The sequence below is a fragment of the Scyliorhinus torazame genome, chromosome 6 (genome assembly GCF_047496885.1).
Source record: "Scyliorhinus torazame isolate Kashiwa2021f chromosome 6, sScyTor2.1, whole genome shotgun sequence".
Lineage (NCBI taxonomy): Eukaryota > Metazoa > Chordata > Chondrichthyes > Carcharhiniformes > Scyliorhinidae > Scyliorhinus > Scyliorhinus torazame.
In genome coordinates, this window is record NC_092712.1 from 85460576 (window position 1) to 85475410 (window position 14835).

The window sequence follows — 14835 nt, forward strand, 5'->3', positions numbered from 1 at the left end:
TAATGGAATGTTGGCCCTAATTTCAAGGGGGTTGGAGTATAAGAATAGGGAAGTCTTGCTGCAACTGTGCAAGGTGTTCATGAGGCCATATCTCGAATACAGTGAGCAGTTTTGGGCCCCTTATGTCAGGAAAGATATTGGGCGGGATTCTAGGTCCAGGGACACCTGGATCACGTTCCCCGATAGGACGGATAATTGGGCGTCAGGGAAAATGGGGGATCGACACTGGCCACCAACCCGATTGCGATGCTCCGTCGCCCCCTCCCCCCTCTCCCCCCCCCGCCACCGCCCCCCCCCCGCCGCTAGTGTGGGAGCGAGGTCCATGCCTGTGCCCGGTAAGGGATATAAATGAATACAAATGGGTCACAATGATCCTCTGCTCCGGTCCCCCGTGATTCTTCAGTCTCCGGGATCAAGAATCACGCGGCGCCGTTCACTTGCTCTACCAGCGTGGCCCTGGCATGGTGGATTTACCACCTTGGCCAGTACGAGGTCCACCATGCCAGGGACACACGCCAGAGACTATCCGAGCCTAACTGAGAACTCCTCCCCACAATGCACTGCCTGCCAACTCCCCCTCTACAGGACACCCGCCCCTTGACACCCTGTCTAATTCTACCTTCCAGCTCTTGCCTATAGCCCTGTAAGTAACAGCACCTCAACCACAAATCTAGTTTTCTTAGTTAATAAGGGGATCAATGTTTATGAGGAAAAGGCAAGAGAATAGGGAAGAACATATCAGCCATGATCGAATGATGGAACAAACACGATAGGCCAAATGGCCTAATTCTGCTCCTCTGTCTTCTGGTCTTATGGAAGCAAGAGAGCAGTCCAGACGGGGCAGTGAGAAGAATTTCAACAGTAACACTAATGGTGACGCTCCAGTTCTCAATCCTCCAGGAGAGCAGCTGTGACTTGCTTCTGCTTCCCAGAGATACATTAGCTGCAAGTTATTCATAGCTTTCCAGCAGTGGTCTGTGATTGACATCTTCTACAAACCATCTGCAGCTTTGATTCATTTATCTCCCTTCATGGATCAGTAACTCTAAGTGGTGAAACCCCAATGTTTACAAACATGGACAACATCAAAGAGATGTAAGTGCATTCCCAACACTCAAGCACATGATTGCACTGCACTTACCTCTCTTTCAACTGGTCAATGTTTACAAACATTGGGGTTTCACCACTTAGGCAATGAATCATGAAGGGAGATGAATGGATCAAAGCTGCAGATAGTTTGTAGAAGCTGTCAAATCAGACCACTAAAGCTAAGAATGGCTTGTAGCTAATGGATCTGTGGGAACCAGAGGCAGGTCACAGCTGTTCCACTTAGAGGAACAGACATGTGGATTGCAAGCTAAGTGTTACAGCTGTAATTCTTCTCACTGCCCTTTTCTCTAACGTCAAGACAGGGGTCTGTATTCTGGGGGAGGGGGGGGGTCTGTCTGAGGGAGAGGGGTATCTGTGGTGGGGTATTCCCTTTAGGCAGAGGGTTCATGGGGCATCTCCCTATTAAGAGGGTCCTGGGGATCCCCCTATTAGAGGGGTCCCTGTGGAGCATCACCCTATTAGAAGGGTCCTTGTGGGGGGGTCTACCTATTGGAGGGGTCCCCGTGGGGGGGTCTCCCATTCCAGGGGTGCCTGGCAGGGTCTCCCTATTACAAGTCCCTGTGGGGGATCTCCCAATTGGAGGGGTCCCTGTGGGTGGTCTCCGTATTACAGGGGTCCCTGTGGGGGGTCCCTCTGTTACAGGGGTCCCTGCGGAGGGTCTCTCTATCACAGGGGTCCCTGTGGAGCATCACCCTATTACAAGGGTCCCTGCAGGGGGATCCCTCTATTACAGGGGTCCATGTGGGGGTCTCCCTATCATAGGGGTCCTTGCGGAGGTGTCCCTTTATTACAGGGGTATGATGCCGCCGTTGGCTGTGCGTGGGCGCAGGTGGCAGAAGCGGCCAGCGCCTGGACAGGCGTGCAGTGCCAGGAAAAACTGCACAAGCTCCTGAGGGGGGCCAAGGTGAGTTGGCTGCTTCGTGCCCTTGGCACTAACCCCTCCCCCACCCACACACCCGTAACCGTTCCCCCCCCCAGGGGATGGCCGAACCCCAACCCATGTTGGGGGGGGGGGGGTGCAACACAAGCAATGACACTGTTAGACGGTCCGACACATACAGCCCAGAGGTTGGGTAGGTGATGGCATCAGTGGCCAGGGCACCCGGCCATTGTGGCTGGCATGGATGCTGGCATGTGTGGCAGGGTGGGGATTCGGATAAGGGGAAGGGGGGATAGGGTTACGGGTGTGTGGGATGGGTGTGTGTCAACTCACACTGGCCGCCCTGAGGGGGTCGTGGAGTTTCTTCCGGCACTGCTGGCCAGTCCAGATAATGTTGCCCACAGCGCTGACTGCCTCTGCCAACTGCGCCCAGACACGGCGAATGGTGGTGCCTGGTAGCCTTCTTCCCGGGCTGGGGTACAGGGCCATCCTTCTCTCTTGTTGACTGGTGTGTGTGGGGAGATGGATCGTTTAAGTGCGGCTGTGGCGTGTGAGCCACATGTGAGCCAATCACGGACCCGGCTAATCCGGCGCAGTTTTGCATGGAACAGGTTGCGTTCCACGTGGCGATGGTGTTAGCCCATTTAGAGATGCTGAATTGATGCACCTGTTACGCCGTTTCTCCTGTCATAGAACACCACTGTTCCCACGCCGATGTCAGCATTAGTCTCAAAATCGGAGATCCAGTCCATGATATGCCTACTGTACCTTAGCCCCATGTGATGAGCAAACACATTTGCAAAATTCTCGGGGGGGCCGGAGCATCCCGATTTATTGCCTAACCAACGCATACCCTGGTTTTGGCATTGAAAGCTATTCTCCGCCCATTCGCGTTCCGCAATTTCAGAGTCGGCAAGTGGAGAATCCTGCCCTTTGCTCTCCCGCTGGAGGTAAATTGCAACTTGTTTACGATCCCCCTGTGAGCGGGCGGTTCGATAGCGAGGTCCCGCGGCTGTCCACACCCCCCACACCCCCACCCCCAGACCACAAAACAGCCCCAGACCCTTCCACTGCACTTCCCCCGCACTACCCAGTAGCCCCCAGCCCCCCAATTAACTGGGTGCCCCTCCTACTCATGGGCAGCACGGTAGCAGAAGGGGATAGCACTGTGGCTTCACAGCACCAGGGTCCCAGGATCGATTCCCCGCTGGGTCACTGTCTGTGTGGAGTCTGCACGTTCTTCCCGTGTCTGCGTGGGTTTCCTCCGGGTGCTCCGGTTTCCTCCCACAGTCCAAAGACATGCAGGTTAGGTGGATTGGCCATGATAAATTACCCTTAGTGACCAAAAAGGTTAGGAGGGGTTATTGGGTTATGGGGATAGGGTGGAAGTGAGGGCTTAAGTGGATCGGTGCAGACTCGATGGGCCAAATGGCCTCTTTCTGCACTGTATGTTCTATGTTCTATGTACTCCCAAGTACGGAGTGGCCTACCCTGCCCTCCATAGGGATCCCTGTAATGGGGAGACCGCCCACAGGGACCCCTGTAATAGAGAGACCCTGCCAGGCACCCCTGAAATAGAGGGACCCCCACAGGGACCCCTGTAATAGAGGGACCGCCCCCCCCCCCCGCATGGACCCCTGTAATAGAGGGACCCCCCACAGGAACCCCTGTAAGAGGGAGACCAACCACAGGGACCCCTCCAATAGGGAGATCCCCCACAGGGACTTGTAATAGGGAGACCCTATTACAAAGGTATCCAGACTGTTCATTGAACAGGAAGAATGTTCAGGGTTATGGGCGGAGGGCAAGAGTATGGCGCATAATACATTGCACATTTGGAAAGCCAGTGCAGACATCATATGCTGACTGGCCTCCTTCAGCACTGTGGGAGGATCAGGGGCCAGAAAAGGGTGTGGCAGCTGGAAGCAAAATATTGCAGAAGGTTCTCTGGCTACGACTGGATAATTAAGAATAGAATCAGGTAAGCGCAGCCCCTCCAGCTGGTGACAGAGGAGATGTGTTGGAGAATGCAGGTGTTGTCAGCTCTGTGAAAGATTGGAGATAGGTTCGGAACATGAGGAGGGATAATTTACCATGGTCACACTGATGCAGGATGCAATTTGTGCCTTTAATAAGGGCCATTTTAATGTTTCGGCAGGGAGAGAAAAGAAATGTTGGAGATGGCCAGCGGTGGGTTTCTGAGGAAGGGAATGATGATGGCAAAGTTGAAGAGAAGGGGACAGTACTTGTAAAAAGGAATAATAACAATATTAATTCCAATGGGGGCAGAAAGAGAAGATGGTTAACAGTTTGATAGGAGTGTGGTTAAAGCAGCAGGAGGTGGATCACTCACAGGTAGCTGACCAATCACGGTTAACGTTTTGGGAAGTCCAGGAGCTGAAACTGAACTCATAAATTCAATTTGGGGATGCAGTCTGGGGAAGGCCCTGTGCTGAGATGAACATTAATGCTCCTCCCTGACACATAACAATCATTCTAAAAATGTATCTGGGTCATTTATAGAGATGTCTTCAGTGATCTTTTAAGACTGCTGACTAGGCCACCCAAGGCCTCCGATCTATCGATGGAATTTGTTTCTGAAAATAGACTAAATTTTTAAATTCTCACCATCATTCTCAAACCCGACCATGGTGTCTCCTTTTGTGATCTCCTTCAGTCCTGCAACCCTGTTAAATATCTGTGCTCCTCCACTTCTGGTTTCATGAGCATCGTGATTTTATTCGCTCTGCCACTGCTGACTCTGTCTTCCGCTGTCTTCAATCTCTGGATTTCCCTCCCTCAACCTCACTGACCCACTACTCTTCAACACGCTTCTCAAAATCTACTTCTTGGACTGAGTTTCTTGCCACCTGTTCTAATTTCTCCTCATGTTGCTCAGTGACACATTTTGTTTAATAATGTCCCAATGAAGCCCCCTGGGACAATTGATTATATTAAAGGCTAAATAAATACAATTTGTTTTTGTTGTATTTAACATAGAATTTGGTACAAAACAAAAATGGTAAAAAGACTCCTCGCTCATTGCCGCAGGCCAGGATTGATGGCAAAAAATCTTTGACAAACTAATATGACTGGCTAATTTCAATTCAAGGAATAAACTTAATGCAGGCACAGAATAAAAACTCATCATGTGGGCAGCACAGTGGTGCAATGGTTAGCACTGCTGACTCACGGCACTGAGGACCCGGGTTCGATCCCGGCTCCGGGTTACTATCTGTGTGGAGTTTGCACATTCTCCCCGTGTCTGCATGGGTTTCAGCCCCACAACCCAAAGATGTGCAGGGTAGTCACCACCGTAGTGGGTCGGATTTCAAACAATGTGAGACAGAGCACAGAAATGAGATAGAGAATCTGGTGAACTGGTGTGACGACAATAATCTCTCCCTCAATGTCAACAAAATGAAGGAGATTGTCTTCGACTTCAGGAAGCATAGTGGAGAACATGCCGCTGTCTACATCAATGGGAACGAAGTAGAAAGGGTCGAGAGCTTCACGTTGTTAGGTGTGCAGATTACCAACAACCTGTCCTGGACCCCCATGCTGACACTATAGGTAAGAAAGCCCACCAACGACTCTACTTTCTCAGAAGACTGAGGAAATTTGGCATGAGAGCTACGACTCTCACCAACCTTTACAGATGCACCATTGAAAGCATTCTTTCTGGTTGTATCACAGCTTGGTATGGATCCTGCTCTGCCCAAGACTGCAGGAAACTATAAAAGGTTGTGAATGTAGCTCAGTCCATCACGCAAACCAGCCTCCCATCCATCGACTCTGTCTACAATTCCCGCTGCCTCGGAAAAGTAGCCAGCATAATTAAGGACCCCACACACCCCATACATACTCTCTTCCACCTTCTTCCGTCACGTACCAACCGACTCAAGAACAGCTTCTTCCCTGCTGCCATCAGACTTTTGAATGGACCTATCTCGTATTAAGTTGATCTTTTCTCTCCACCCTAGCTATGTAGTCTCTCCTTCCTTCCCTATTGAGATACCCTCAATTACGACTCAGGAGAGAAGTTTGATAATACAAAGGCTTTAATAACCAGAAAACCAGACAGCTGCCGAGAAGTGTGCTCACTGCACGCTGCCTACTGAACGTAACCTTATATACAGCTTCCTGGGGGCGGTGCCGGAGGCTGAGTCCCCCAGGGTTCCTAACCCGGTCTTAAAGGGGCCTACGCTTTAAAGGTACATATGTATACAGATATCATTCATCACGTTCACCCCCTGTTTAAAAAAAACACATAGCCCGTCGGGGGTGAAGTGGAATGACAAGTTCAGTCTTTTGGGTGGTCTGATTGCCCGTGTTGACCTTCTCAGCTCCGGCGGTGGTGCGGCGGATACGGTCGTCCTCGGTGGTGGTATATCCGGGAGCAATGGTTGTCTGAACCTTTGCCGACGTTAGAGCAGGGGGGGTATCCGGGGTGACGAGGGTGATTGGTGCAGACGCCGGCTGGGGGAGGGGGGCGCTATGGGGAGGGCGCTGTCGGAGTCGACAGCCGGTGCGGGGAGGGGAGCGTCGGTGGAAGGGGGGGCATCGGTGGGCGAGCCAGCGGGTGCCACGTCTCGCAGGGAGACAATGTCCTGCTTGCCATCGGGGTGCTCGATGTAGGCATATTGAGGGTTTGCGTGTAATAGTTGGACCCTCTCGACCAGTGTATGTCTTATGGCCCCTCACGTGCCTCCGGAGTAGAAGTGGTCCCGGAGTCATCAGCCAACGTGGAAGCGAGACCCCAGAGGTGGACTTCCTGGGGAAGACAAACAAACGGTTGTGGGGGGTCTCGTTCATGGCCGTACAGAGGAGCGACCTTATGGGGTGTAGGGCATCGGGTAGGACCTCCTGCCACCGGGCGATTGGGAGACCTCTTGACCGTAGGGCTAGAAGAACAGCCTTCCAAACTGTTGCGTTCTTCCTCTCCACCTGCCCGTTTCCCCACGGGTTATAGCTTGCCCTTGTTGAGCAGATACTGACGCAGCTCATCGCTCATGAACGATGTACCCCTGTCACTGTGGATATAAGCGGGGAAACCAAACAGGGTGAAGATGCTGTGCAGTGCCTTGATTACGGAGGCCGAGGTCATATCGGGGCAGGGGACAGCGAATGAGAAGCGGGAAAATTCGTCGATGGCAGTGAGGAAGTAGGTGTTGCGGTTGGTGGATGGGAGGGGCCCTTTGAAGTCCACTCTTAGTCGCTCAAAGGGCCCAGAGGCCTTTACCAGGCGAGCCTTGTCTGGTCGATAGAAGTGCGGTTTGCACTCCGCACAGATCTGGTAAGCCTTTGTCATGGCCTTGACCTCCTTGGTGAAGTAAGGTAGGTTGCGGGACTTGATGAAATGGGCGGCAGAGGTCATCGTGGATGGCCTGCAGACGGTCTTTCTGCACGTTGACGCACGTGCCGTGGGACAGGGCATCTGGGGACTCGTTGAGCTTCCCCGGACGATATGTAATATCGTACGTGTAGGTGGAGAGTTCGATCCTCCACCTCAGAATTTTATCATTCTTTATTTTGCCCCGTTGTGCGTTATTGAACATAAAGGCGACTGACCGTTGGTCGGTGACGAGGGCGAACCTCCTACCGGTTAGGTAGTGCCTCCAGGGCCACACAGCCTCCAGCAGGGGCTTGGGAACCTGAATTGTTGCTCCAGTATACAGGAGGTTGAGAGTAGTGAGGTCAGGAGTAAGGTTTCAAAGTTGCAGGAGTGTACCAGCAGGCAAGAAGGTGGTTTAAAGTGTGTCTTCTTCAATGCCAGGAGCATCCGAAATAAGGTGGGTGAACTTGCGGCATGGGTTGGTACCTGGGACTTCGATGTTGTGGCCATTTCGGAAACATGGATAGAGCAGGGACAGGAATGGTTGTTGCAGGTGCCGGGGTTTAGATATTTCAGTATGCTCAGGGAAGGTGGTAAAAGAGGGGGAGGGATGGCATTCTTAGTCAAGGACAGCATTTCAGTGGCAGAAAGGACGTTTGATGAGGATTTGTCTACTGAGGTAGTATTGGCTGAGGTTAGAAACAGGAAAGGAGAGGTCACCCTGTTAGTGGTTTTCTATAGGCCTCCGAAAAGTTCCAGAGATGTAGAGGAAAGGATTGCAAAGATGATTCTGGATAGGAGCGAAAGCAACAGGGTAGTTGTTATGGGGGACTTTAACTTTCCAAATATTGACTGGAAACGCTAGAGTTCGAGTACTTTAGATGGGTCCGTTTTTGTCCAATATGTGCAGGAGGGTTTCCTGACACAGTATGTAGATGGCTAACGAGAGGCAAGGCCATATTGGATTTGGTACTGGGTAATGAACTAGGACAGGTGTTAAATTTGGTTGGAGGTAGGTGAGCACTTTGGTGACAGTGACCGCAATTCGATTACGTTTACTTTAGTGATGGAAAGGGATAGGTATATACCGCAGGGCAAGAGTTATATCTGGGGGAAAGGCAATTATGATGCGATGGGGCAAGACTTAGGATGCATCGGATGGAGAGGAAAACTGCATGGGATGGGCACAATGGAAATGTGGAGCTTGTTCAAGGAACAGCTACTGCCTGTCCTTGATAAGTATGTACCTGTCAAGCAGAGAATAAATGGTCGAGCAAGGGAACCGTGGTTTACTAAAGCAGTTGAAACACTTGTCAAGAGGAAGAAGGAGGCTTATGTAAAGATGAGACATGAAGGTTCAGTTAGGGCGCTCAAGAGTTACAAGTTAGCTAGGAAGGACCTAAAGAGAGAGCTAAGAAGAGCCAGGAGGGGACATGAGAAGTCTTTGGCAGGTAGGAACAAGGATAACCCTAAAGCTTTACATAGATATGTCAGGAATAAACAAATGAATAGGGTAAGAGTAGGGCCAGTCAAGGACAGTAGTGGGAAGTTGTGCTTGGAGTCCGAGGAGATAGGAGAGGTGCTAAATGAATAATTTTCCTCAGTATTCACACAGGAAAAAGACAATGTTGTCGAGGAGAATACTGAGATTCAGGCTACTAGACTAGAAGGGCTTGAGATTCATAAGGAGGAGGTGTTAGCAATTCTGGAAAGTGTTAAAATAGATAAGTCCCCTGGACCGGATGGGATTTTTCCGAGGATTCTCTGGGAAGCTAGGGAGGAGATTGCTGAGCCTTTGGCTTTGATCTTTAAGTCATCTTTGTCTACAGGAATAGTGCCAGAAGACTGGAGGATAGCAAATGTTGTCCCCTTGTTCAAGAAGGGGAGTAGAGACAACCCAGGTAACTATAGACCAGTGAGCCTTACTTCTGTTGTGGGCAAAATCTTGGAAAGGTTTATAAGAGATAGGATGTATAATCATCTGGAAAGGAATAATTTGATTAGCGATAGTCAACACGGTTTTGTGAAGGGTAGGTCGTGCCTCACAAACCTTATTGAGTTCTTTGAGAAGGTGACCAAACAGGTGGATGAGGGTAAAGCAGTTGATGTGGTGTATATGGATTTCAGTAAAGCGTTTGATAAGGTTCCCCACGGTAGGCTACTGCAGAAAATACGGAGGCATGGGATTCAGGGTGATTTAGCAGTTTGGATCAGAAATTGGCTCGCTGGAAGAAAACAAAGGGTGGTGGTTGATGGGAAATGTTTAGACTGGAGTCCAGTTACTAGTGGTGTACCACAAGGATCTGTTTTGGGGCCACTGCTGTTTGTCATTTTTATAAATGACCTGGAGGAGGGCGTAGAAGGATGGGTGAGTAAATTTGCAGATGACACTAAAGTCGGTGGAGTTGGGGACAGTGCGGAAGGATGTTACAGAGTTACAGTTACAGAGGGACATAGATATGCTGCAGTGCTGGGCTGAGAGGTGGCAAATGGAGTTTAATGCAGAAAAGTGTGAGGTGATTCATTTTGGAAGGAATAACAGGAAGACCGAGTTCTGTGCTAATGGTAAGATTTTGGTAGTGTGGATGAGCATAGAGATCTCGGTGTCCATGTACATAGATCCCTGAAAGTTGCCAGCCAGGTTGAGAGGGTTGTTAAGAAGGCGTATGGTGTGTTAACTTTTATTGGGAGAGGGATTGAGTTTCGGAGCCATGAGGTCATGTTGCAGCTGTACAAAACTCTGGTGCGGCCGCATTTGGAGTATTGCGTGCAATTCTGGTCGCCTCATTATAGGAAGGATGTGGGAGCATTGGAAAGGGTGCAGAGGAGATTTACCAGAATGTTGCCTGGTATGGAGGGAAGATCTTATGAGGAAAGTCTGAGGGACTTGAGGCTGTTTTCGTTAGAGAGAAGGTTAAGAGGTGACTTAATAGAGGCATACAAGATGATCAGAGGATTAGATAGGATGGACAGTGAGAGCCTTTTTCCTCAGATGGTGATGTCCAGCACGAGAGGACATAGCTTTAAATTGAGGGGAGATAGATATAAGACAGATGTCAGAGGTAAGTTCTTTACTCAGAGAGTAGTAAGGGCGTGGAATGCCCTGCCTGCAACAGTAGTGGACTCGCTAACACTAAGGGCATTCAAATGGTCATTGGATAGACATATGGACAATAAGGGAATAGTGTAGATGGGCTTTAGAGTGGTTTCACAGGTCGGCGCAACATCAAGGACCGAAGGGCCTGTACTGCGCTGTAATGTTCTATGTTCTATGTTCTATGGCGTGTGCCTCCTTCTCGACTGCAGAGTGTCGAATTTCCAAGGCGGTGAGGGTTCGGGAGAAGAATGCTATCGGTCTGCCCGGCTAGTTGAGGGTAGCAGCCAGGGCGACGTCTGATGCGTCGCTTTCTACCTGGAAGGGAATGGTTTCGTCCACCGCGTGCTTGGCGGCCTTGATGATATTGCCCTTGATACGACTGAAGGCTGACTGAGCCTCAGCCGTCAGGGGAAAGACCGTGGTCTTAATGAGTGGTCGGGCTTTGTCCGCAAATCTGGGGACCCACTGGGCGTAATAGGAAAAGAGCCCCAAGCACCGTTTGAGTGCCTTGAGGCTACGGGGGAGGGGAAGTTCCTTAAGAGGGTGCATGCGGTCGGGGTCTGGCCCTAGGACCCCTTTTCCACGAAGTAGCCGAGGATGGCTAGCCGGGTTGTGTGGAACATGCATTTCTCTTTATTGTATGTCAGATTGAGGGCCCGGGCGTTCTGGAGGAACTTCCTCAGGTTTTCGTCATGGTCCTGCTGGTCATGGCCGCAGATGGTGACGTTGTCCAAGTACGGGTATGTAGCCCGTAAGCCGTACTGGTCCACCATTTAATCCATTGCCCTTTGGAAAATGGAGACTCCATTTGTGACAGCAAAAGGAACCCTGAGGAAGTGGAAGAGCTGACCGGCTGCTTCGAAGGCTGTATAGGGGCGGTCCTCTGGGCAGATAAGGAGTTGATGATAGGCCGATTTCAGGTCGACCGTGGAGAATACTCGATACTGGGCGATTTGGTTCACCATTTCTGCTATGCGAGGGAGTGGGTACGCATCGAGTTGCGTCAGGCGGTTTATGTTCTGGCTATAGTCCACCACCATACGTTGTTTTTCCCTGGAGCAGACTACCAGTACTTGTGCCCTCCAAGGGCTGTTGCTAGCCTCTATGACCCCTTCTTTTAGTGGCCGCTGAACCTCTGACTTGATGAAAGTCATGTCTTGGGCACTGTACCGCAGGGGGGCGGGGGGGGGGGGGGGGGGGGGGGGCGAGGTGGTGCAACTTTGAGTGTCACCAGGCTACATACCGTGAGGGGGGGCAGGGGAACGCTGAACTTCAGTGTCAGGCTTCGGTGGCTGCACTGAAAGTCCAGACCGAGCAGCAGGGGGGCGCAGAGGTGAGGGAGGACATAAAGTTTAAAACGGGCGTATTTGGCGCCTTGGATAGCGAGGTTCGCGACACAATAACCCGTGATTTGGACCGAATGAGACCCAGATGCGAGGGCGATAGTTTGGGATGCGGGATAGGTGCGCAGGGAGCAGCGTCTTACCGTGTCTGGATGGATAAAACTCTCCGTGCTCCCGGAGTCAAAAAGGCTGGGGGTATCGCGGCCGTTGATTTGAACCTGCATCATTGAGCTTCGCAGGTGCTTCGGCCGAGATTGATTGAGCGCGATCGCTCCTAGTTGCGGGCAGTCAGAGTCCTCGGTTGAATCGGACTCGCAAAATGGCGGTTGCCGTCGGTCGCACGTTTTGAGTTTTGTAGATGGCCGCCACCAAGATGGCCACCCCATGACTCACACGAGGCCGATGACGCGTCGGAAGTAGGCGTGTCCGGCCGCCGCGCGGCCGCGTTGCGGGGCCTGTGGTCCCGGGATTTCGATTTCTGGGCCCAATGAGACTTTTGTTTCTAGCCTTTGGGCCCAGCCAGGCAGGCCTTCGCGAAGTGCCCCTTCTTTCCGCATTCGCCTTAGATAGCGGAGTGGGCCGGGCAACGCTGGCGTGAATGCTGGCCTTGCCCACAGAAATAGCATTGGGGGCCTACGGTGTGAGCGGGATGCCACGCGGCGCAGGCCTGAAGTGTGGCCGAGTCTGGACCTTATATACAGCTTCCTGGGAACGGTGCCGGAGGCAGAGTCCCCCAGGGTTCCAAACCCGGTCTTAAAGGGGCCTACGCATTAAAGGTACGTATGTATACAGATATCATTCATCACACCTATGTACGGTACGCATTGTCTGTACAGCATTCAAGAAACAATACTTTTCACTGTATACTAATACATGTGACAATAATAAATCAAATCAAAAAAGGTTGATTGGCCATGCTAAATTGCCCCTTATTTGGGAAAAAATAATTGGGAACTCTAAATTTAGTTTAAAAAAACTCACCGTGATATTCTTCTGATTCTGCAATTCATTTGGAAAAACTTGAAGAAATGTCTGCAGCCACAGCAAATTGCGCTGTTTCATTTCATCGTTATCTTCTTGTAAATAATAATCAAGTTTAATCGCCTTTGCTTTTGTGATGTAGTTTTGATTTAGCTTTACGCCTCCAACAACTACACCAATAAAAGTTCCATTCATCACCGGATATGAAATCTCAGTTCTGGTGACCAAACTGTGGTTTATAAAATCTAAAATTTTATTTGGAAAGCAAGAGTCTGCTTTCCGTACACAAAGCGAATCATACCTGACCGTGACATTATGGGGATAAGTAATGTTAAGCTGCTTCACGAACTCATCGAGTGATAAAATCTCTTGAAATGCAATCTTCGTAAGGATGTTGTCATCTTTCGATACAGCAATCAGAGAAGCAAATGACCCCTCTGTGTAAAGCCTCTGTCCAGAGAATTCAGATCCGGTGGTTGGAAAGTGTTTTTCAGTAAACGCTCTCTCAGACTTTGCTGGTCCGTGAATGGGTGTAAATTGCTCTTCTATGTCATTGGCTTCGTTCACCGATAAAAAATAAAAACCTGAACCCAGAGCTGCAGAAAGTATCAGCGGGATTGTGAAGAAACACCAGACGTATTTACTCACGGAATGTCCAAGTTTATAAAAAGCACTGCGGAGGTGTTTCTCAATGCAATTTGTCCGACACTGAGTCATGATGAGAGACAGACTGGTAAAAGAAAGCTCGATTCCAAAGCCTTCACCTCGGCGAAGTTAAGCGTTTAAGAGCAGGAAGAAGGAGCATTCCAAAAGGATGTTTGCTGGTTCATTGAGCGGCTGAGATGAAACCATCCAATGATAACTGCCAGTGTACATCACTGGAGGAGCAACCGAACCCAGTCTGCCACCTGCCTGTTGTTGTGGAGACTGTTGCTACCCTGTAAAAGTTGCAGATCAGTCTTTCCGTTCAGCCAACATTCAATAACGTAGCTTAATAATTAAACCGTTCTGTTCAGTTATGCTATGAGTATTAGTAGGAAACATCGGGGGGCGAGTTTGGAAATCCTGGCAGCGGAATAAATGATTCAGGAAATACACTGTGCTCTGCAAAAGCAGATGTTTGTGAGACGAGGCTCAATTTTCAGGTGTGGTGATGATTTGCATTGAGGACAGAGAGCTGCTCCTCTCGTCCTCAGTGATATGCCTGACCCCTGCCTGACAGAGAGCTGAACATGTCCTGCCAATGAATGAGTTTATCGTGGGATTTAGGGACACAGGATGAGCTCTCAGCTGCAACAGCCCCCTTCAAGGTCAGGGGTCCTGTTGCATTCCTCCAACTAACCTCCGGGTGGATCATATTGCAGCCACTCTCACACTGCACATGGATGAAGCTCTGAGTGTATGTATGCAAGGGTTTGGGAGCATGGTGCCATGAAATGACAGGGCGAAGGATTTGCTGTTGAATAAAGTGATGTTTATTTACAATGTCTATTTGCAGAGTTGAGCCATCTTAACCAGTGCCTGTGTTCACCATGCCCTCCACGTGCCTACATTTTCTCACTCTTCCTCAACCTCCCACTATGTCCAGATGTACCCCCCAGTCTGCTGCCTTCCACACTCTGTTACCTGTGATGACTTTGGCACATGTCTCCTGGTGACCTGGACCTTAATGTTCCGGGACCACTTTCTGGCTGCACAGGTGTTGCATGCTGCCATCCTTGGTGTGGGGTGTTGAAGGTGGGTAGCTCACAAGGAGGGGGGAGTCAGGGGGGTTGGCACTGGTTAAGATGGCTCAACACTGTAAATATACACTTGTAAATAAACATCAATTTATTCATGTTGGACTTACCCAGGACTCCCTGGGTAGAGGGTCCCAGGCTGCCAATCCTCTTCCCTACAGAGGACCTCTGTGTTCCTCCATGGGATAGAGAGGCGGGTGGAGTGAGATTCAGCAGCCCCACTATCGTCTGGCGCAGGGACTCGTGGATTCACACCAAAGCACCCGGAGGAAACCCACACAGATACAGGGAGAACATATTAACTCCAAACAGACAGTCACTGAGGGCTGGGGTTGAACCTGCATCCCTGG

General features: G+C 50.5%; 1 protein-coding gene across 1 annotated transcript in view; it reads right to left on the reverse strand.

The window, feature by feature from the left end:
* LOC140424869 (patched domain-containing protein 3-like) overlaps nt 1–13647 on the reverse strand; it is a 31675-nt gene extending 18028 nt beyond the window's left edge. The window contains exon 1 of the mRNA XM_072508407.1: nt 12747–13647. Coding sequence (XP_072364508.1) covers nt 12747–13463 — 717 coding nt within the window. The 5' untranslated portion in view covers nt 13464–13647. The remainder of the gene's footprint in view (nt 1–12746) is intronic.
* Between the last annotated feature and the right edge of the window lie 1188 nt (nt 13648–14835).